At 42.0% G+C, this 24,908-nt stretch overlaps 1 protein-coding gene across 8 annotated transcripts in view; it reads right to left on the reverse strand.

The window, feature by feature from the left end:
* LOC134225427 (cystinosin homolog) overlaps positions 1–24,908 on the reverse strand; it is a 95,367-nt gene that overhangs the window by 9,575 nt on the left and 60,884 nt on the right. For 7 of the 8 annotated variants that reach the window (XM_062705530.1, XM_062705524.1, XM_062705537.1 and 4 more), the window contains 4 exons: positions 9,400–9,583; positions 8,683–9,344; positions 8,336–8,624; positions 8,173–8,275 (listed from right to left, as the gene is read on the reverse strand). In XM_062705530.1, the coding sequence (XP_062561514.1) occupies positions 8,173–8,275; positions 8,336–8,624; positions 8,683–9,344; positions 9,400–9,451 (1,106 nt within the window). In that variant the 5' untranslated portion in view covers positions 9,452–9,583. Of the gene's footprint in view, positions 1–7,330; positions 7,805–8,172; positions 8,276–8,335; positions 8,625–8,682; positions 9,345–9,399; positions 9,584–24,908 lie in introns of those variants that run through there. The other variant, XM_062705562.1, reaches the window with a different exon arrangement.

Genomic DNA, 24,908 nt, shown 5'->3' on the forward strand with positions numbered 1-24,908 from the left:
CAATCTGTATATCATCGGTTGAGCAGAGCGCAGGAAGTTCGAAAACGACAGCAACTGAGGAATTGCCAGATGTATCGACAACAACTGAGGAATTACCAGAAGTATTAAGTGCTGAGAGCCTTGCCACCGTACTTACTTACTTACTTACGGATCCTGTACACCTCCGGTGGTGCAAAGGGCCGACTTGAAAGATCTCCATCCTGAGCGTTGCCCGGCTATCGCTTTAACCTGTTGCCAGGTTTTTCGGTCGACTTCTTTTATTTCTTTATTGAGGCTTCGCCGCCATGAGCCTCTGGGTCTGCCTCTGCTGCGATGTCCCGCTGGGTTCCAGTCTAATGCTTGTTTACAGATTTCGTTTCCGCCCCTACGTAGAGTGTGGCCGACCCAGCCCCACTTCCGATCCCTTTTTTTTGTTGCTGTCGGCCTCTGGTGACAACGACGATGGAGCTCATTGTTTAAGATGCAGGCCCGAATTATATACCGCAGGCATCTGTTAATGAACACCTGCAGCCGTTGAGTGTTCTCCACTGATACACACCATGTTTCGCTAGCGTATAACAGCACAGATTTCACGTTAGAGTTGAAAATTCGTATTTTGGTGCGTTCACTTATCTGCATGTTTTTCCAGATATTTCTTAAACTCGCAAAGGCAGCCCTTGCTTTCTTGATCCGTGCGCCTATGTCGATCTTGGTACCGCCGTCCGACGCCATTTGGCTACCAAGATATTGGAAGCTTTCAACATTCTCCACTGGTTGCCCGGCTACTGTGAAACTGGAAGGAGTCGCCGTGTTTACATCCAACGATTTGGTTTTGTTGACGTTGATGACTAAACCTGCCGAAGAGGAGCGCTCGGCAAGGTCGTTGAGCTTACTCTCTGCATATCAAAGCGCCGTTGCGCGAGGAGTGCAACGTCATCAGCCAATTCGAAGTCGTTTAGATGCTCCATGGTTATAGGCTGCCATAACAGCCCGCGGTTTGGTTCACGGTCAATCGCACCTACCAGAATCTCATCGATTACGATGAGGAACAGTAACGGTGATAGGATACATCCTTGCCTCACACCAGCTACGACCCGGATAGGGTCGGACAGGACCCCATTGTGCAGCACTCTACACGAAAAGGCCTCGTACTGTGCTTCGATGAGGCCGATGATTTTCTCAGGAACTCCCTTGCGTCTCAGGGCGCCCCACATATTCTCGTGATTGAGACGGTCGAAAGCTTTTTCGTAGTCAATGAATACCAAGTAAAGGGACTCTTGGAATTCGTTGACCTGCTCCAGAATGATGCGGAGCGTGACAATATGGTCCACACAGGATCTTCCGGCACGGAATCCGGCTTGCTGCCACCGGAGAGTCGCATCGATCTTCTCCTGAATCCGGGCTAGGATAATTTTGCACAGAACTTTGAGAACGGTACACAGCAACATAATGCCTCGCCAGTTATCGCATACAGTCAGGTCACCCTTTTTCGGCACCTTTACTAAGATACCTTGCATCCAGTCGACCGGGAAAGTTGCGGTGTCCCAGATATTATGAAATAAACGATGCAGTAGTTGAGCGGATGTCATGGGGTCAGCTTTGAGCATCTCGGCTGATATGCGGTCGACCCCTGGGGCTTTATTCGATTTCATGCTTTGGATGGCTGTTTGAATCTCTAGCAGTGATGGAGCTTCGGTATTGACGCGTGTTATACGTCGGATCCTAGGCAGATCATGCCGAGGTGGTGATGGCCTGGCTGGCACTTGAAAAGTTGTTCGAAGTGCTCGAACCAGCGTTTCAGCTGGTCAGTTGGGTCGGTCAATAACTGATCATTCGCGTCTTTCACAGGCATCGTTGCATTCATCTTCGCCCCGCTTAAGCGTCGTGAGATATCGTAGAGGAGGCGAATGTCCCCGGTTGCGGCGGCTCTCTCCTTCGTCGGCCAGAGAGTCTGCCCACGCTCGCTTGTCCCGTCGACATGAGCGTTTTACTTCCTTCTCAAGAGCCGCGTATCGTTGGCGGGCTAGAACTTTGGCTCCTCTGGTTTTTGATCGCTCTATCGCGGCTTTGGCTTCTCTTCGCTCCTCTATCTTCCTCCAGGTCTCATCGGTGATCCATTGTTTTCTCTGGGTGCGTAGTTCGCCCAGATTGTTCTCGCTGGTGGCGATGAAGGCATTCTTGATGGCGGTCCATTGGTCTTCCACGCTGCCACCTTCCGGAATATCTGCAGCACGCGTCTCCAGTTCTTCAACGACGGACCGTTTCACCGTGGCATCTTCCAGTCGGCGTGTGTTGAATCGTCGTCCAACTCTTTCCTCCTGCCGACGTATCCGCGCAATGCGCAGGCGTATTTCGCCGATGAGGAGGTGATGATCAGACGCGATATCGGCACTACGTTTATTCCGTACATCAAGAAGGCTCCGTTTCCATTTTCGGCTGATGCAGATGTGGTCGATTTGATGAACCTTGTGAACCGGTCGATGAGGGAAGAGCGATCCCCTGAACACCATGTCGTTATTACCACAAAATTCTGCGAACAGTTCACCGTTTTCGCTCATTTATCCGAGACCATGACGTCCCATAATGCGCTCATGGTTCGAGTTGTCGGATCCGATTTTCGCATTGAAGTCGCCCAAACAGATCTTGATATCACCCTTCGGAATTCTATCTACGACGGCATTGAGTTGACTGTAAAAGTTCTCTTTGTCTTGCAGATCGGCAGCATCGGTTGGCGCATAACATTGGATTATAGTAAGGTTTCGGACCCGTGTTCTAAATCTGGAAACGATTATCCTTTCACTTATAGGTTCCCACTTCATAAGCGCAGAGTGTGCCTGAGCGCTTAGTAGGAAGCCAACTCCGCGTTGCCGGGGAGCGTGTTCACCTCGTAAACCAGAGTATAGCAGAACTTGTCCCGACGGCGTTCTGTGTTCTCCAAAGTTTGGCCAACGGACTTCACTCAGTCCCAGGATCTCAAGCTTCATGCGGCGTGCCTCATTGGCAAGTTGTGCCAATTTACCCTGCTGGGCTAGTGTTAAAACGTTCCATGTTCCTATTCGTGTCCGTTGTTTCGCGCTAAGAGTCGTCGCCGTAAAATCAGTCCGTATTCTTTCATTATCGGATTCTCGAACAAATTGATGTTTCGGAAACAGTAGGTTGTTGGCCCAAGGTTCCCTATCCACCGGGATGGGGCTGCCATCTTAGGTATAGCTTCCGGGGAATAGCATTTCATACTCAGCCGCTGGATGCCAGAACAGACGCTGTTGGAGCCGCACCTCCTTGGTGGACAGACGCTCGATCAGTCGCCGTACCATCAGCGAAATCTGTTTCAACAAATCAATCGGAAGATGAGTGTATCCAAAAGGTCAACATCGAACGCTTTAACGAGGGCATAGCTGGGATAAAAGTGACTCCGATTAAATGGAGTAAGATGGACTACGTTTATTACCCGGAGAAAAATACCGTGAAATAAACGAAGCTGTACGAAGAAACCTCTTCAAATTAGGGACCTGATGATGTGGAAAATACAGACTACGATGAGGTAATTATAAATATGAAGGAAAGGTTCTCGAATGCAGCCACGACAAGGAAAGAAAAATTATTGATTTTGTCGATGCTGCCAAGTTCGTGGTCTATTCAGGATGCCATTGATGAGTTCAAAACCAATAGAAATACAGTAAAAGAGGCAAAACAATTGAAGAATAACTGTCTTTCAACCAAAAATACTAGGTCTAGTACTGCATTAACAGATGAGACAAAAGAAATAGTAGTTCAATATTTTGAAGATGATGAAGTAAGTCGAGCTATGCCTGGTCAAAAGATTATGTATCAGTAAAAAAGATGGAAAGCGTCAAGCAATCCAAAAACGATTAATGATGACGACTTTGAAAGAAGCGTACACACGCTTCAATGAAATTCACGATAATATTAAAATAGGTTTTTCCTCATTTGCAAGCCTTCGGCCAAGGCAATGTAAGCTTCTTTCCAATTCAGGAACACATAATGTGTGTGTGCACAACCCATGAGAATATTAATCTTATTTTACATAGTTTGAAAAGAATCAATTTAACAAAGGATATTAAAATGTTAACTGGTAGTCTTTTGTGTGAAAATACAACATCAAATTGCTATCTACGATCTTGTTCGGATTGTCCAGATTCTTCATCATTGGAAAATACTTTATTCGCTGAGTTTGAAGAAAAATATATTGATCAGTTATCATTTGAGCAATGGGTGACCACGGATAGGTGCGACATAGAAACTATTGTAAAACCTGTAGATGAGTTTGTGTCATATTTTTGCTTGAAATTAGAAAGTTTAATCCCTCACGATTTCATTAAAACAGAACAATCCAGCTTTTTAAAAATACGAAAATACATTACAAAATGGTGAATTTTTAGTCATTGGTGATTTTTCTGAAAATTACAGCTTTGTATTGCAAGATGAAGTGCAGTCCCATCACTGGAACGTACAACAAGCTACAATTCATCCATTCGTTATTTATTTTAATGGAAGTACGCAAATTGAACACTTAAGTTTTATTATAATTTCCGAAGATTTAAGACACGATTCAGTATCCGTAAACTTGTTCATTGAAAAAATGATTAACTTTACGCGTTGATAAGCATAAAGAAGTCAAAAGATATATTTCATGTCTGATGGAGCAGCGTCGCAGTACAAAAATCGTAAGAATTTTTCGAGCCTATGTCAATTTAAATCAATGTACGGAATTGATGCAGAATGGCATTTTTGCTACATCACATGGCAAAGGTCCTTGTGATGCTATTGGAGGAACAATAAAGCGCATGGCCACAAGAGCAAGTTTAGCCAAAGAACGTGAGCATCCAATTAAAACTGCGAAAGAACTTTTTGATTGGGCAAATCGTAGAAAAGAAAAAGATTTAACCAAATTATCATTTTGTTTTACTACTACTGAAGAGTACGAAATAAAAGGCTTCAGAGCTCAGCGAGCAATTTAATAACGCGAAAACGATCCAAGGAACCCAAAATTTCACTGTTTCATTCCATTGTCGGAAAATAAAATTAAAGCAAAACTATACTCAAACTGTGCTGATAATAATTCAAAAGTGTTCGATATTTTAAAAAATTGAATAAAAATAAATAAAAATAAGTATTAATAAACTGTTTTCATGATATCATAACCCATACCAAAATTCAAACCCAAAACTCTTAGAGTTTCTATAACAACATTGTGTAACTGCCACATTTAATTTAATACTTAGGATAATATTAATTCATTTTATTTATTTATACATATAATATTTATACATATAATATACATAATATCGATGAATACATATATATAGAATATCGTACAAACAACTTGTTTAACTCACGCAAGGCCCTTAACAATAAAATCAGCATCAAACTGCGATTCTTGAAAAAAAATACACGGAAATTTTTTTTGTTTACTATATGTGAAAATTGTGAAATGTTTGAAATGTCATAACTTTTTTGTTTATTAGTTTACCATCACCAAATTTTATGGTAGATAGCTAATATAATGGACCGTTTTCCCTAAAAAATTACGTTTGTAAAAAGATAGGGTTTTGAGATATTTGAGTTTTTGTGACAAAATGATATTTTTAGAAGCAAAAAAAATTTTTTTTTTGCTTTGTATATTTTCTTAAGAATCACCATTTAGTTGTCTAACTTTGCTGAAAAAATCATAGCAATCGAACATTCTATTTTTGCTGTGCAGCTTTTAATTATTTTTGAACCATTTTCACATACACCCTTTTGAAAAGTTAGTCGTGACTCAATATGAAGATTTGATATCGAAAAATGACGATTTAGATGAAATTGAAAAACTGTGCAAAGTTTCAACTCAATAGAAAATCATGAATTAAAAATTTTCTTAAATTTTGATGCTGTTGCTTGGAATCGCTCACTTTTGTATACAACTCTTATCAGGGAGCGTCATTCTGCGAAGTGATATATAACGCAAAATAGGGCGTTCCGCCAAATGTTTTTCGCAACAAAAAAAAGTACATTTCGCAAAATTTCATAGCGCAAGTAATAGCATCCCACCCATGTTTTTTACCTTTTCGCTGATTTTTTTTTCCGAGGTTTGATATTTCACGGAATGTGCCATTTCACCGACAAACGCGTTATGTTTCAGAAGGGGGTTTCTCCTTTCCTTGCTATATACGGGGGTGAGAATGGGCCATCGTAGTGAAATTGCAATTTTATTGCATTCTGCAAAAGCTACATTCTGCCAAATATTATTCCGTGAAATGTTATACAGTCTATAATTACTTTCCAAGCATAGTAAGAACAATATCTATAGAGCAATTCCATTGGAGTTCAGAGCTGTCATTCATTTCTTTCTGTCGGAATCTCGGAAACGGTTGCACCGCAGACGAGCATACTTAACTGTGTTCGGTCAAACGCAAAATAAGCGGCGGTCGTTTGCTATCATTTGATTTTTATGTTTTTTCGTTAAAAAAAATATTTATTTCGTAGAGAAATCTGCAATTTTGTTGCAATTAACCCTGGTTAGCCTTCGTGCACAAATTACGTAGCACTGGGAGGGGGGCGGTTGCGCAACGGTTACTTATTGTGACACAGGGGGAGGGTAGTTTAGAACCATTACGTAACAAAATAACTGAATTAAAAAAAACTAAATCAGATACGTAATTTGCATTAATACAATGTCCTGCCTAAGATGAGAAAAACATGAAAAAAAACAACAATAGCTTGTCATAAGACGTACAATTCGATTTTAATTCCATTTAATTCCACCACTTAATTGTACCTTGACAGATACGTATTTCGACTTAAGACCAAAAATAAAAGTTTGGGCGCAAATATTTTTGTCTTGCTAGATTCGGCTCTGGGACCACTGTACTCTGGTCGAAGACGGTGATCGTGTTATCATACATCATGAGGCCAAACCGATTATTATATTATGCCCAGGGAAGTCAAGAAAATTTCCAAATCGAAAATTTTCTGGACCAGATCGGAAATCGGTATGGTATGGCATTGTAGTTGCGCATCTAAGGCCGTCTTCAGTGTCTCGTACTTGACTCGACTTGACAAGTACGAGACACTGAAGACGGCCTTACTGTTGAGGTCGAAATACGTATCTGTCAAGATACAACTAAGTGGTGGAATTCAATGGGATTGTATAAACTCGTCTTATGACAGGTGAAAACATTCCACTAAAAAGCTCAAAATAATTTTCTTATCATGATACTCCTGATAAGAAGAAATAGACAAGATGTAGACGTGACTTTCTTTCACTATTTTTTTACTCTTTAAAAAGTTCTCATATCTCGGATATTCATTCTTCCCCGAAAAATATAATAAATACTTGAGAAAAACGACCTTAACAATAATATGATATAATTTATTTGCCATAATCTAGTATAAAAAAACATAAACGTGATGAAAACGATATCGTGCTCAAAAAAATGCTTAAAAATAGCTTCTCCTTGAATACGATCTGATGATTCTTCCCACCGGTTCCACTCAGGCTACGCACGAACTCAGACTAACGCCGCCATAAATACGCTGTTGGGAAAAATATAACCAAAATTCACCTCAGAGAGCAAATCTCAGTCTGGAATTTGCTTTCGCTACATTTTACGTATACTAAGTTGCACTTTATAACGCATGCTTAAGTAGTTGGTCCATACGCACTCACGCCACTCACGCACTCACTGATTCATTCAATTCATTTCACACATCCACCTATGGCCTAGTCACTCCAGTTTACGGTAAGCTCGTTTTGCTACCAGGAATGGTGGTCGCGCCGCTATTGCTTGATTCCTCCTCCAAAGTTTTCGGCTCCGATCGTTCTCTGTTTGGGAATGTTATGAATCAGGAAAATTCGCATGAAATCACGTACTATAATCACAATCAGAGCCTTTGTGGCAGATTGCGTTTGAGGTAGACTCTGTGTTTGTGTTATTGTTTTTTGTTTGTTTGATGAGAAACGCATGTGTAAACTGTTTTTGGAGGTTAGTTATGTTGTTAATCCGTGTCAGTACTGGTGGCCGTGTGGAGATGCGGTGATTTGAGTAGTGTTTCAAGGTTAGATTCTACTGTATCAATGGTTTTCTTGGGCCGTCTGTGTAGATTGAATGGAAGATATGATGTTAATTACGCTTTGATTTGGTTCTCGGATAACATTCAGTGTTAGAAACTGGCACGGTTGCAAATACTTACCTATACAACACATAGTGTTGCACAATAAAGACAATGTCGAATAGTACGGAAAACAGTCCCAATCCAAACTTGGTAGGATCCCCAAATATCGAAGCCCAATCATCTAAACAGAATTAAAGATTTAAGTTCTTCTTAGTTCAAATACGATAAGTTCATGTCTTACCGTAGTTATACGCATTGAGCAACATTTGCAGCATGCTCAGCATACCGCCGGTAAAGTCGAGCAGAATATTCTCGATACTCCATCCCACCGTGCTCTTTCTCCTGAAATTCAGTACCGCTTGCGGTACGTATTTGATCAAGGTAATAGCTAGCTTAATATAGCTGAGTGCATACAAGAAGTCCAGCCAGTGCCACGTCTCGGTACCGACCAAAACTCCCGAGACCACGATAATCGTCGCGAAAATTCCAAGGATACCCTGGGCCGTGTACGACACTCTTTGTTCCCCTCTCTGCAATATGGTCAACGCATTAATCCCAACTCCAAAGGAACCCTTTGGCCACACTCACCTCATAGATAAAGCATTGCACCACCGTCAGTAATGTTGCCAGAGAAGCATGCAGCGAGAATGCCACGTCGTTTGCAATGACCGGATTCAATCCGCGGGGGTTCCGGTTGAAATACTCCTGCTCGATATGATCGTTCCAAAACAGTGAACAATTGAAGATTGCATACAGCGTGTGTCCCAGCAGGTTCAGCGCCAAAAAGTCGAACGACAAACCGACGACACTCTTCCGCCTGAAGTTGATGATCATCTGTGGCCAGAACGATATCGTCCATGCCACAAAGTAGATCCAGCCGATCACAATCGACACGTAAATGATGGCGGTATTGTTGGCGATCGTAACTCGGATGAAGGCTTGCGCGTCATCGAGAAGGCCTGTCGGGATGATTTTTCCTACCAGATCGAACTGTCCGGGCGAAAGAGCTTCCAGATCAACCGGATAGGCTTTATCGATGAACCCGTTCGCCGGAGCATCAACTGAGATCTGTGACGGTTTCACCACGACGAATTCCGAGTGTTCGTTGGAGAAGTTGAACTGCACATTTTGCGTGAGCGATCCGCGGAAGCGAACCAAAATTTCTTTGGTTTCCCGCACCAGTATGGATATATCTTGAGGGTCGAGCACAACGGTGGCCCCGATTGTCGTTTGACTCCGTGCCGGGGATGCTGTGGAAGAATCTCTGTGTAGTCAAACTCAGTTAACGTCGCGTCACGCTCTTACCTGCCAGCAGCAATATTGTGCCGATGAGAACAACCGCTAACGATTTTCCCATGTTGAATGTGATTGACCGCCGTTGTCGCGCCACTTCGGGGAAGTGGCTTTTGAACGCTGTGTCGTCGAGGGTAGACTAATAAATACTAGAGTGTGCCGGGAGTGACTGATTTGCACGCTTCATTGAATGGTCCTAGAAAACAATCAATTGCAGCTGTAAATTGATTAGCTGTATCTTACGGTAGATAAGGAAGAATGTGCGTCGATATGTGCCTCTCGTTTCGTTATCGTGCTACATCACGACTAGAATAAGTTGCAGTCCTATTACAAGTTTTAGACACGAGTGCGTTTCTTTTGCACCATATAATTTGGGTAACGGCTACAGCGACAATGATTGAAGGAAGAGACACTGATTATACTTGTACGGTTTGCATTTCAAGTATTTAAGGTTAAAATTTTAGAAAATTGTTGTCAAGATTTTTCTGTTCATCCTTCAGTAATGGTCATATGGAGGGCTTTTTGCATCGCCTCTGTACCATGTTCAACACACGTAGGTGCGTCTTGCCGATGAACACTGATCTCGCCAGAATTTATTTGTATTTTATATAGGTACCTACTCGTTTTATCAAAAACCTCTTGTAAATCTTTGGTCTAGGCAAATATAGTATATTAACAATATAGTTCACTTCGTGAATCCCCATATATTAGGCAAGAGACAGCACATTCACACCATCTTGCGTCACAAAAGGTAACTAACGCCTGAAAACGATACCCAAGGGGTGCGATAATTGCAAAAATTACACCATTTTTACAATTTTTGAAAACTTGAATTACATTTTCAAAATTTTATTTTTGAACTCAGACATCAAAATGGGGACATGGGATTATTTTTAGCATATTATTTCGAAATGATGTACTGCATATTGAATCATAAGTTTAAGCACCCCTCGGAATGTCTCTTCAATACATTGCTTGCCTTTTGTGACACCGCGGCGCTACTGCGTTGTCTTGTCAAATCAGCCAGAGTGGACTATATTGGTAATAGAGTATATTTGGTCTAGGGCATGGTACAATTGCACTGACCATTTTGATAGTCATGAAAACAAACTTATCGCAACCTGAAACAGGTGCAATCAAAACAAATTCGGCACATTGGGACGAATCTTTTTTTTTTGTTGAGAAATATCATGTTTGCTATGAATCCTTTTAGTTGTATTTTCAAACTAGCATAATTATAAAACAACTAAAAAAATTTATGAAAAAAATATTTTAAAAAACCCATCGCATTTTCCTAAATTTACTATTTTTAAATTGCCCATGGTTAATTAAATGGCAAATTTCAATAATAATATGATACTTTTTTGTCCTTTGAAGGACCTTCCTTAGCTGTGCGATATGAAGTTGGTTTGGTTCGATTTCCGGTCCGGTTTAGGAAATATTCGGGTCGGGTTTTTTTCGGCTTCCCTGGGCATAAAAATATCATCGTGTTACCCACATGATATACGAATGCGAAAATGGCGAAACTTGGCTTAGGAGCCTCGTAGTTAACAAATGTGGAAGTGCTTAATGAATACTAAGCAGCGAGGCAGCAATATCCCAGTGGGGAATGTAATGCCAATAAGAAGAAGAAGAAGAGCACTGATTGATAAATGTGGCAAAATCAACTGTCGCCAACGTTAGGACGTGTTTGATAAACGTTTAGGAATGTTTGATCGGCAGGAAAACATACGCAAGAGGCCGCAACAATGACGAAAAAATGGCCAGCTGTTCCATGCGAACCTCAATTTCCTTGCCCAAGAACAACGAGCCTCAAAATCGCGACGATAAACTACACAAGTCTGGCAAAAACGAACGCAAACGCTGTATAAGACGTTTAAACCTGTCAAGGTAGATTTTGACAGATAGGTATCTAGATACAAAATTTATAAGGAAAGGAAAAAGTGTGGCTAAACGGGCTTGGTGGTCATATGGCTACCGCTTCTGCTTCATATGCAGGAGATCGTGGGTTCAATCCCAGACCCGTTCCATTCCTCCTACGTTGTATCTTTCATATATGTCTCATGTTCTAGCAATCGCTAGAATTGAACATGGGCTTTCATACCGTTTCCATCTTCTATTCCTATACCTACAGCTTGATTAGTTCTAGCAGGTTACTGTTAGAATTAGAAATGAGCGAAAAAGCTCGTTTCGGCATCCAATTAGAATAATACCACTCTTTCATTACTATCACATTGGCAACCCGTTAACCAAGACGAACCTCTGCCATAAAACCTAACCCAGATTCCAATAAAATTCCGCATGAACTCGTGGCGAGTGCAGATGTGTTCTCGGCATGCAGTGGGCAATTCCTTCCCATCCCCGATGACCGTGAGGTCGTGGCCAGCGCCGTTATCGACCATCCAAAATACTAGAGCTTTCGGACGGTGCACATTGAGATTGTAGAGCAAATCTCATGCCTCCATCCATTGGTTCCCTGTGCAATGGCGATTGTTCTGGTCGATCACAGAGTAGCAACTACGGTCACTTAAAAAAAATCAGAATGGAAAAAAGTGTGGCTATCGTGATTTGGAGCGAGGAATGGAAATTCTCACATCACGAGTAAAAAAAACAGTGTAATTGGGCCTACCAAAAACACCACATTCGCGCGAACCTAATGTATGCATTTTTTCCTGACGCTTGCTTTGTTCGTGACTATGAGCAGAGCAACGACAAAAAGTGTGTATTGTGACCAGTGGTGCGAATTCTCAATCTCAGTGACTGAAATTTGATGGATATTGATACCATTGCCTCTTCACACTCACTTCCTAGCAGTGAAAACTGAAAATGGTTAGCAGCAACAATCAAAGATAAAGTAAACAAAAGACCCCTCTTCTCATTGCACACGCAGCCCGCACTGACAGTCTATTCAGTTCGCTCGCTGCTGTGTGAATGCGACGGCCCTATATAAATGCATGGGTGAATATTATCACTTGAAAGACAGTGACAGGAAATTTGTGCCAACTGATCATCAGCTTCAGCCCGCTGTTGGCAAAACTGAGTTTGCTAAGCTACTCTTGCTTTGTCGTTCTGACTGAAAGGCACCGTCATAGGCAAAGAGGAGCAGAGAAAATACAAAACAAAAGAATCACACTCAGCAGGCATTGTTGATAAATTGCACCACTGATTGTGACATCGATAATGCTCTAACGCTATTGCCACAAAATATATGACGTTGAAAAACAACAATAACTAAAAATAAAAGGCAAAATAATGGAATTCCCAGAAAAATAGAAGCAATACATTTGAGTAGATTTTCCAAAAACAAGCGAGTTAGCTACGGAGCTACCGAAGGAATTTTCTAACACCCGAGTAGACGACAGACACCATAATCGATACGAAAACATACCACCATAGGAGGGTGACAGCAATACAGAGGCTACATCTGGTTAAACTCTTCGGTTTGAACCGTGGTTTAAAGAGCCAGACAATCAAAGCGAGCGATTAGGAAACTGAGACAACTCGATCGGTTTTCAGAGGCTTAAATACCACACAGAAAAAAAAACTAGGATGGACCGATTGCTGAAAGCCATTTCGCCGAAAGTTATTTGTCCAAATATTCCATTTACCCGATCAATAAATTTGACCAATATACATCAGGCCGAAATACATTCGATCGAAATGGGCAAAGAGCCGAAAATATCATTTGGCCGCACAGGTCATATGGCCAAACAAATTTGGATGAAAAATAGGTAATAGGTAATTGACCGAAACTATCGTTTATCCGTAAAAATCGTTTGGTAGAAAGGAACACTTCTCAACTATCATTAATTACTTCACACGACATTTTCGGCCATATGACTTGTTCGACCAAGCGGCATTTTCGGCCAGGTCAAACGGCAGTTCCTCGAAAAAAATGTGCACCGGAAAAAAACAATCCGTTCCGTCTACGGCAATGGAGTTCCCGACCCGAAGGCCGAATCGATTGCACCGAATCAACTCACCAGTCAAACAGTTTTATGAGTAAGGAAAAGCGCCTGATTATCTCCAACCATTTGGCGAAAGACCTCAAGACTATATTTACTATAGAGATAAAAGAGATTCTAAGCTCACTACCGCAAAGAAGATCCCGACGGAGATCCTCAGTAGCTAGTGAAGCAGAGTTAATGAATTGCTATCTCCTATTATCGTGTAAATTCCAACTGACGATTATTTGAAAAAGAATGTTGCACCGAATATTTTCGCGAAAAAGCATTAGATTCGTTTATTAGAGGGATTGAGAAGCATCTTAAAGTTTTATTTAAATCGGCAATATCAACATATCTGCTAAAGTCTACCATTTTTGTATCGAATTTTATAACCAACTAGTCGACCCGGCAGACGTTGTCCTGCATAGTAGGCGAAAATGTGCGTTGTGAGCTGCCCATGCAAAATTTCCATTCAAATCATTATTTTAATTTTTCACGATTTACTCAACCCTACCCGTGATTTTCCCAAGGGGATATATGATATAAACCCGTCGGAAACGATAACGAACATATCTGCTGAAGAAATTAATAAAATCCATCCAGCAATTTTCGAGTTATGCGGATACGAACACAGACCATTTCATTTTTATATATATATAAATATCAATTTTTGTTATCGCAATTTTATGAACGTTTGCTTGCGCTTGTACCAAATCCAAAAATAACTAAGCTACACTTTATTGAGGAGATGATGGCTTTAGCATGTTCTGTTCTGCTATTGTCAGTAGGGTTGATCAAACTTCATGAAATTCAGCCGAAAGACGCATTGTTAGAATATTCAGGCCAAATATATTTATTTATGTGTCACGTACAAACAAACAAACAAACAAAACAAAAGTTATTTGATTTCGAAATAGTTTGAAACCTAGCATACTTTCTCAAGTTTCGTTGAATACAATCCAGAATTCTGAGTTAAGACGCATTACTCATTCAAATAGACATCTGCAGCAATTTTTTCCCCAGTTCAATTGTTAAGACCCAGATTCGTTCTACACAGCGCCTAACTGTTGGAGGCGCCGAAATCGAAAATAAAATCAAGAAATTTATTTCTTGTGGACCCAACCAAAAGAAATAGACTGAATGATTCCATTATATAAACTCGAAAATGAAATCTAATGAAAACCTAACAGTCATCTAAGGCAGACAAAGAATTTTCATTTATTTCTACATCGTACGACTTTGAAGGTCTTTGAAGGTTCAAGCACTCTTCTTAAACTGTTTTGCTAAAAAATCCCGTTAATCGACAATTGTTACAAGGTGGTCACCGAAATTCTATTTTCGAATTCGCGTTAAGGGTTAAGCCAGGCATTTTCATCTTTTCATCAAAGTCTCTGTTGCTCTAGAGTTAACCTTAAATAAATTGAAGAATCCGTTGAGCGAATAAACATTCTGGCATCCATCTTCTCCGAAACATTCATGTTTCAGAGATGAGCCAGCGCTGATTTACAGCTCGAAAAACGTGTCCCAGGATTTGGTCTCCTATGTAATTTGAATGAGAGCGGGGGGGATATTGCGCAGATTCCGCCATTACACATTAGACCCCTGCGCGAAAGTTATTTGCGTGAATATTTTTTCCCGTGTCACACACACACAAATGAATTGACACTGTTTATTGTTTATTTGAGTAAACAAAAACATGTGTGTTCGATAAATAACAACAACAAAAAACAATTACGAAGATAATTTGAATGTATTGGTGTGCACGCTAAAAATTTGAAGTAAAACGAAGTTGCACCAGAGTCTAAAAATTGATGCAACGGGCAATACAATACGGTTTGAATTTATTCCGCACGGGAAATGCGTAATCTCTGACGGAAATTTATTATGAAAAGAGCCTTGTGAAGTGGGTAGTGAAAAGTGAGAAAGGTGAGAAGTGTGAAGAGAAAACTGAGTAATGAGAAACGAGCACGGAAAAATGAGAAGTGAGCAGTGAGCAATGAGTAGTGAGAAGTGAGCAATGAGAATAAGAAGTAAGACGTGTAAAATTAGAAGTAAGAAGTAAGAGTTGAGTAGTGAGAAGTGAGAAATAAGTAGTGGAGTGAGTAGTGAGAATGAGATGCGAGAAGGGAAAAATAAGTAGAGAAAAGTGTTAAGTGAGTTATAAGCAGTAAGAAAAGAAAAGTGAAAAGTGACTAATAAGAAGTGAAAAATGAAAAAAAAATGAAAAATGAAAATTGGGTTGTGAGAAGTATAGAAATTAAAAGTGAGAAGTGAGCAGTGGAAATTGAGAATGAGAAGTGGAAAGAGAGAATCGAGTAGTAAGAAGTGGGAAGTGAAAAGTGATCAATGAAAATTGAGAAGTTTGGACGAGATGTGAAAAACAATGAGTAGTGAGGCAACCACCTCTCTCTCACTTATTCACTCTCACCCACTCTCTCTCTCACTTACTCACTCTCACTTACTCACTCACTCTCACCCACTCACTCTCACCCACTCACTCACACTTACTAACTCTGGCTCACTCACTCACTTTCACTCAATCAATCGTTCACTCACTCACTTATTCACTCTCACTCACTCATTCTCACTCACTCACTCTTATTCACTCTAGGGGGCAGCAGGGACTTTGTCCAAGGGCTTGACGACCCCTCCCCATGGCCACTGCGAGTTAGACCGGGACCATCGTCCCTAACCCCTAATCCCAAGGCGTCAAGCGACCCGTGCCGAGGGATGCATGGCCAGGGGGTGAAATAATAAGCTAGGCCTTTAACGGAGCCTGTGGGGTACCTGGGCACCTCCACAGTAATTGTCCCTTACCGCGTCATGCATGGCTCTGGCGTGGTGGACCTCTTTCCCTGAGCAACTCGTGGGACCAAAATGGAAAACCAAGTCAATTCTTCAATTAGTGGTAGTAGTGAAGGCGACAACCCCTTCGCAAGAGGTGGGTTGTTCAGGTCTCCGCCTAGAGGCCAGAGGCAATAGTCGGCAGCTCAGTGCGCAGCGCCAGCGTGGGTCACTCAACCTTCCTCTCGGCTATAAAAACACCGGTAGGGTTATTGACGGCCCATGGCTTGTGGAGGCGATGAACCGCAAACGCGATGGGCTTTCGACTTTCGAGGTGGCGACGGAACAGCTGGACGCCATCATCGACTTTGCGTCATCGAAGCATAATATCAGCAAAGACCTCAAGAGGAGCTTGCAGAAACTTCGAAAGTCGATGCTGGACGCCAAGCTGGAGAGGGCGGTCGGGACGGCCAAGTGTAAACCCGTGAAATCGGTGGAGTCGAGGTCTACCCAGACTGAGGCCCAAGGATTCGCGGACTCGGGCAAGGTCGAATCGACCGAAGGCGTGCCAGCGAAGATGGTGGTGCCAAAGTCTACCCAGACTGAGGCTCAAGTATTTGCGGGTACGTCGGGGGTGACTGCTCCAACGGAGCAGACACAAAAAGGGGGAAACAGTCTCCAGGGGATGAGCTTCCTGGGGCCGCTCCAAAACGCGGAGGGTTACTACCCCGAACAAGGGTAGTGGGGCTGGGAAGCTGAACCCCGGTCAGGTACCTCCAAAACCGGGGGAGGAAGGACCTGGAAAGGTCCGTCCACTCAGGAAAGACAGGGGGATGACGCCTCCTGGACCCTGGTCAAGAACAAGAGGAAACCGAAGACGTCAAGGGCCGAAAAGAAGGCCCAGGCGAATGAGGGTAGCAAGAAGTCTAGGGTAGGCGCCAATCGCTCCAGGGGCGATGCCCTAGTCATCACGGCGGACGAGGCTAAGTACTCGGATGTTTTGAAGGCGATGAGGAGTGACGTCAAGCTCGGTGAACTCGGCGCCGACGTACGTCGAATAAGACGTACCCGAATGGGCGAGATGATACTCGAGCTGAAGCGGGGCGTCTCGCAAAAGGGCGCCGCCTACAAGAAGTTGGCGGAGGAGGTCCTAGGCGAGACGGTCAAGGTGAGGGCACTCATGACGGAGGTGAATCTAAGGGTTAAAGACCTGGACGAGATCACTGAAGTCGAAGAGCTCGTCACGGCACTGCGGCGACAGTGTGAAATGGAGACGACCACCGCAGCCGTTCGGCTACGGAAAGGTCCGGCAGGGACGCAGGTAGCATTGGTTCGGCTATCTGCAGCGGACGCCTCAAAGGTAGTCAAGTTAGGGAGCGTCAAGGTGGGATGGTCGGTATGCCCTGTGCGCATATACGAGCAACCCGAAGTTTGCTTCAAATGCCTGGAACCGGGGCACAAGCAATGGGACTGCAAAGGCCCTGACAGAAGCAATCTCTGCCGACGCTGCAGATTAGATGGACATAAGGCACAATGCTGCACGAACCCTCCCAATTGTTTGATTTGTTCCAGCAAAGCTGCGAACAGCAAGCACCCCATGGGGGTTCGATGTGCCTGGCGTTTAAGCGTGCTGCAAAATCAGAGTGCAGGTAACGCAGCTGGCTTGCTCGGCCTCGCCCGAGTGTTTGGTGTGCGCAGGTTTAGAGGAAACGGCGGAACACGTGTTGTTCGTGTGCTCACGTTTTCGCGCAATGCGTGACCACATGCTTGCCACATGTGGTCTGGACACTACCCCGGACAACCTAGTTCGGTAAAGATGAAGTTGGCTGGAACGCCAGCTCAATCTCTCTCACTCTTTCACTCTCACTCACTCTCTCTCTCTCATTCACACACTCATTCTCACTCACTCATTAATTCTCACACATTCATTCTCACTCACTCATTCACTCTCACTAGTTCTCACTCAGTCACTCACTCATTTCTCACTATCTCCCTTCTTCCTCTTCTCGTTATCCTTACCTCTTGTCGCTCGTTTGTGTTTTTGTAAAGAAATCCGAACCAAAACCCAGAAGTTTAAACTCAAGCACGGACGCGGATACGCAGATTCTCAAAACCCGAAGCAAAATCCTGGAGTGTAAACCCAAAGACATATTGGCGGAAAATTTTCCCTGACCCGGAGCACCCCAACCCGTAACAAATCCCGCGGACATGTTTTCCGAACTGAAAACCAGCCTTTAGACTGTACATCTATTTAATAAAGATAATAATAATAACCTTTATGTTCTTCATTGCTTATTACCTATCTCTAATATTTTCCTCAATCTATTTTTAGTTCATGAGACTAGTTTTACCTTGGCCAATGAATTATTATTAATTTGATTATTTACTATTGCTTCACATCCTGATTTTATTACGGTATCATACTTTATTATTTATGCCAGTCTTCCCTTTATTCTTATGCTGGTTAACGACCAAACCCTGTTAATTAATCTAAGCACCATGTGATAAAATCAAGAAGTTAACAAGAGATTGTTGAGATGCCTGGAATTGAACCTAAATGGATACACACGACTAGGGTCGACATGTCACCAGACAAAACTCGAGGCGATTTCAAGATAATATCGATCAAGCACCTTCTTCAATCCACAAGCTGCAACGAAATGCTAATTAGCTAATTATTCGGACTCTCGGAGATTTCTTTGGTCTTAGAAACCTTTCGAAACCTAGTTGGTATATTGCTTTCCATCATCACTACCGAAAAGAGCTATAGACTCGAAATTAAAGAATTCTGGTTTCAAAACTATTTTCATTTTACTGTTGACAAAACCGGATAGTTCCTCAAATAGTTTCAAACGATACGGAAAAGGTCTATACATTTAAAATAGTAGAAGATGTTTCTTTTTTTATATTTTACACTAGAATAATTAAACATGAATTAGTGAAATGAATACCTGGTGACTTCTTTAATTTTTTTTTGTATTTTTTCAAGAAATTCCCGATTTTTTCCCATATGGACTTTTGATTTCGGCATGTTTTCCACATTTCCCGATTTCTTGACTCACTGAAACAAATATTTTTGAGATTTTTGTAGCATGCCATTCATCTTTCGCGTTTCATCTAGTGACATCTCTCATTGAAAATGAGAAATTACAGTAGGTGGTACTGCACTCCACATCTCGATACCGAAGGCACCATCGAGATAAGGAGAGATCGAGGAAAAATGAAATGGTTACTAGATCGAAAAAACCTCGTTGCTATGAAAAACAGCAATAAACCAAATGTCATTTCTTGTTTTTGATGTGTTTGTTGTTGTCCCAAATGGGTCTAGTAGCCTAGAAATTTGAATATATCGACATAGGGAGAGAAAATCCTGAACGAGATATGACCAGAAGATAGAGAGATATCGAGATATGTATGTATAGTAGATCGAAGGGACCAAGCAAACCATCTACTAGATGTATAGAGTCGACTGTAATAAAGATCAAAACGCCTAGGGGTGCTTAAGATTCATGAGTAAATGAGTAGTGATGGTTAATTGTTCAATTTCGATGCACATAGCTGGGGTGAGAGAAATAGTGCAAAATGTTGCGAAAGTAGGATTCGAAGGATATGTTGTATACTGTTCACAAACACATATATGTCCTATTTGAATAGGATATCCAGTAAATTGACAATGTAATGCCAACGAACAGAATAAACAAAAAAGCGCTTTCCTCTCTAGCAAGAAACATGTAGGGAAACGGTTCAGCACTTCATCCCATAGCTCCTATTTCCATTCCATCAAAAATAAAGCAATGAAAAGCGAAAAAACGACGAGATTGGTGCTGTACTTCTTTGTTTGCGATGAAATGAATATATGTTCAGTGAGATGGAAAACGGAACAGTTCTCCTATATCCAGAGGTGAGCCAGCCTAGGGCTGCAAGCCTCTTTAGTAAAGATTAAAATAAAACATGTACATATAAAATTATGTTTTTAATACAACTAATACTAAACATTTGATATAGCAAAAATCACCAAATGTTCAACGGCCGAAATTCCTGTCGCTTATTATTGAGCACTATTGATCACCCATCGTCGTTCGACATTTGGGGAATTACCCACAGTGAATAAAAAATAATAATTTCTTGACTAGACAATTTTTCTTTAGCATTTTACCTTTGACCAATTAAAATCTAAAAACAGCAAAGCTTCCAAACTATCAATTTACAAAATTTGTTCTACAAAATTGGTTGTCTAACGAACCTAATCGTTTGTACTTTTTGTTGATCAACAACAACAACAAAAACCGGCATGGCCATACTCAACGGATTGTTCCATCATTGAAGGCTACCGGTGTGCTATAAAAGGCTTGCCGTATTTATCTTGAAAATAGGTTCGTTCCGCAAGTCAGCGCCAGCGTTGGCTGTGCGGAAAGACGCCTGATCTATTAACCTGGTGAGGTGTGCGCGTCGACGAAGAGATTAAGATTGAACGAGCCCGCATCCCGAGCTGGTATACGGAATCATACCTCAATTGTATTTCATTGTTTTACAAATGAAGTTGTAAAAAATGTCGTTGTACATATTATGTTAAGGTTCTGACAGCATTCTAATCGTAGAACAGTCGCTGATGTAAACGAACATGTTACGATTATGTTACCCATTTCTGTTCGGGATCGCATACCATTCAATGTCATCCCATTCGATCGCATGCTGGTTGAACTGGTCGGTCCAAATCGAATCAGCAACATACCCATGTAGATGGTAGAGCGATCCATAAATACGAGAAATAATAGAAGTCGTGGTATCAAATTTAAACTGAATGTCATCAGTCAGCAAATAATAAAATTCATGAAAGCTAATAACAACAGTTGTGAGGGCTGATAGAAAAACAAATTTCATCACCACCAAAAGTTTTCAAAAACGATTTATAAACATTGGCATTTGTGGACTGGATTGGACACCCTAGTGTGCAGTTTCATTCATCACTTTTTCTCGCGATGCCTTGAACTTGAGTGCGAAGCAGCCAACAAGTATGGAACGATTCGAAAAGCGGCAGCTGGACCCGATCGGTAGGCCGTTTATATCCCAATTATAAAAGCTTTGCTTCATAACGATTTTGAAGCTCCGTGGCTTGTTCGATGAAACTTAAAATAAAAGATAGAACTATCGTTAAATACGAATGATTATAGATTTTCGAATAATTTGTTTCATGTTTTTTTTGTTAGTAGAGGAACTACTCTCCATCTCACTGTAACAAATACTTATCCAATCGAAATAAAAAAATAAAGCACCAATTTCGTCGGATTTTTTTTTAAACATGAGTTTCTCATTTTTGCCTTCAATTGTTTTTAATAGGATGGGCATAGAAGCTCCGGGATGACGAACCGATACAGTAGCGCAATGCCATGAGTCAAAATCACTCGCTTTGTGTATTCGACTAATACCTATATGTAGGGGCGCTTAATTAATAATGGAAATATACCTTGTGTCGTTTCGTTTCGTGTCAAATCGTTTTCTGTTTACCTAAATTTATGCCGTACGAAAGTTAAAATAAATTTATTGATTGACCTCACTGAATATATCTCGCTCTTAGAATCATAGGGGCGTAACTGCATTGATCGATTTCTCTTCGTGAATGTTTTCTATTCAACAATGTGGCGAACTGCGGTTGTTTTCCGATGATTAATTGGTTTAGAGTAATAAAAGATGATTGCATCTTGCACTAGAAGCGACAATCACGATTAATGCTCCAGGAATTCCTCCGAAAGTTCCTCCAGGAATTCCTCCGGAAATTCCTCCAGGAATTCCTCCAGGAATTCCTCCGGAAGTTCTTCCAGGAATTCCTCCGGAAGTTCCTCCAGGAATTCCTTCGGAAGTTCCTCCAGGAATTTCTTCGGAAGTTCCTCCGGGAATTCCTTCGGAAGTTCCTCCAGAAATTCCTCCGGAAGTTACTCCAGGAATTCCTTCGGAAGTTCCTCCATGAATTCCTTCGGAAGTTCCTCCAGGAATTCCTTCGGAAGTTCCTCCAGGAATTCCTTCGGAAGTTCCTCCAGGAATTCCTTCGGAAGTTCCTCCAGGAATTCCTTCGGAAGTTCCTCCAGGAATTCCTTCGGAAGTTCCTCCAGGAATTCCTTCGGAAGTTCCTCCAGGAATTCCTTCGGAAGTTCCTCCAGCAATTCCTTCGGAAGTTCCTCCAGGGATTCCTCCAGGAATTTCTCCGGAAGTTTCTCCATGAATTCCTTCGGAAGTTCCTCCAGGGATTCCTCCGGATATTTCTGTGGGAATTCCTCCGGAAGTTCCTCCAGGAATTCCTCCGAAGGTCCTCCAGGAATTCCTCCGAAGTTCATCCAGGAATTCCTCTGGAAGTTCCTCCAGGAATTCCTCCGGAAGTTCCTTCAAGAATTCCTCCGGAAGTTCCTCCAGCAATTCCTCCGGAAGTTCCTTCAGGAATTCCACCGGAAGTTCCTTCAGGAATTCCACCGGAAGTTCCTTCAGGAATTCCACCGGAAGTTCCTTCAGGAATTCCACCGGAAGTTTCTCCAGGAATTCCTCCGGAAGTTCCTCCAGGAATTCTTCCGGAAGTTCCTCCAGGAATTCCTCCAGAAGTTCCTCCAGGAATTCCTCCGGAAGTTCCTCCAGGAATTCCTCCGGAAGTTCCTCCAGGAATTCCTCCGGAAGTTCCTCCAGGAATTCCTCCGGAAGTTCCTCCAGGAATTCCTCCGGAAGTTCCTCCAGGAATTCCTTCTTAAATCCCTCCAGAAATTCCTTAGGAAGTTCCTTCAGAAATTACTCCGGAAGTACCTCCAGGAATTCCTCCGGAAGTACCTCCAGGAATTCCTCCGGAAGTACCTCCAGGAATTTCTCCGGAAGTACCTCCAGGTATTCCTCCGGAAGTTCTTCCAGAAATTCCTCCGGAAGTTCTTCCAGAAATTCCTCCGGAAGTTCTTCCAGAAATTTCTCCGAAAGTTCCTCCAGGAATACCTCCGGAAGTTCCTCCAGGAATTCTTTCGGAAGTTCCTCCAGAAATTCCTCCGGAAGTTCTTCCGGAAGTTTCTTCAGGAATTCCTTCGAAGTTCCTCCAGGAATTCCTCCGGAAGTTCCTCCAGGAAATCCTCCGGAAGTTCCTCCAGGAATTCCTCCGAAGTTCCTCCAGGAATTCCTCCGGAAGTTCCTCCAGGAATTCCTCCGGAAGTTCCTCCAGGAATTCCTTCGGAAGTTCCTCCAGGAATTCCTCCGGAAGTTCCTCCAGGAATTCCTCCGGAAGTTCCTCCAGGAATTCCTCCGGAAGTTCCTCCAGGAATTCTTCCGGAAGGTACTCCAGGAATTCCTCCGATATTTCCTTCAGAAATTACTCCGGAAGTTCCTCCAAGAATTCCTCCGGAAGATCCTCTAGGAATTCCTCCGGAAGTTCCTCCAGGAATTCTTCCGGAAGTTCTTCTAGGAGTTCTTCCAGGAGTTTGTCCAGGAGTTCCTCTGGAAGTTCTTTTGAAGGTTCCTCCAGAAATTCCTCCGAAAGATTCTCTAGGAATTTCTTCAAAAGTTCCTCCAGGAATTTCTACGTTAGTTCTTCCAGGAATTCCTCCGGAAGCTCATCCTGGAATTCGTTCGGAAGTTCATCCCGGAATTCCTCTGGAAGTTCCTCTTGAAATTCGTTCCGAAATTCTTCAGGGATTCCTCTGGAAGTTCCTCCATTAATTTGTCCGGAAGTTCCTCCAGGAATTTCTCCGGAAGCGCCTCTAGGAGTTCCTCCGGTAATTTCTTCAAAAATGCTCTCCTGGAAATTTCTCTAGAGAATTCTCCAAGGAACTGCTCCGGGAATACCTTTTTCATGAAAAATTTGCGACGGAATTTTTATGGGAATATCCAAAGGAGTTGATGTTGATCAGTTTTTGCAGTGCAGTTTTTCTTGAAGAAATTTGCAAATGAATTTCTGATTTCAATCTCATAAGATATTTTTATATAAATTCGTTAATGAATGTCGTGTGGATTTCCCGATGGACTTAAAGGAGAAATTTTTGAAGGAATTCCTAAAAGAGTTTCTGTGGAAATTCATGAAGTAGACGTATTAGTTCATAAATAATTTCAAAACAAGATTGTTTTGTTTCAAAATATTCTTTAAATAAAGTTCTGAAATATTTTTAGACTAAAATATTCTAGTAAGTACTGCCGAAGAAGTTCTAGGAGCAATTCCTCTAATTCCTGAAGAACAATTTCCTTATTTTTCTGAATAATTTAATGTCAGGTGCATTTTGTGCAGTGCAAGAACGAAAACGAGAATCCGTTTGAAGATATTTTTTTAATGCTCCGTAGAACACTTTTCCCAAGGACTCGAAACAGGTTGTGTTGTCTAAATACCGGAAAGGTTCCGACATAGTCTTCAATTGACCATTCATAATCATAGACTTATGTCGAGTCAAGTGTGAGATATTGAAGACGTGCTTACTGTTGAGGCCAAAGTAATCAAATGATGGAGCTCGCTGGATATCGTGGATTGGCTGGGCGGCTTTTGGAATTGTAAATAATAATAACTATACTTCCCTTTTTCAGGGTAGTAGTCAATTGTCTACAAAGCGGTAATAAATTGATAGATATGAGACTGAATTGCTAGCAGTTTGAGCTAGCCGTTTCGGATGGCGGCGGCGATATTCGTAACCATCAACAAGGGTGGAAAGACGGGCAAAGTATTCCCCAAGATCGGTACGTCGTCTCCAATCAGTGTAGAAGTGAGTCACCTTTCCACTGTATTCCACATGAAGGCTGTGTTACGTTGATAGTACCGCGTACGTTTTTCCAACTATGCTTTGGAAG

The sequence above is a fragment of the Armigeres subalbatus genome, chromosome 1 (assembly GCF_024139115.2).
Source record: "Armigeres subalbatus isolate Guangzhou_Male chromosome 1, GZ_Asu_2, whole genome shotgun sequence".
Classification (NCBI taxonomy): domain Eukaryota; kingdom Metazoa; phylum Arthropoda; class Insecta; order Diptera; family Culicidae; genus Armigeres; species Armigeres subalbatus.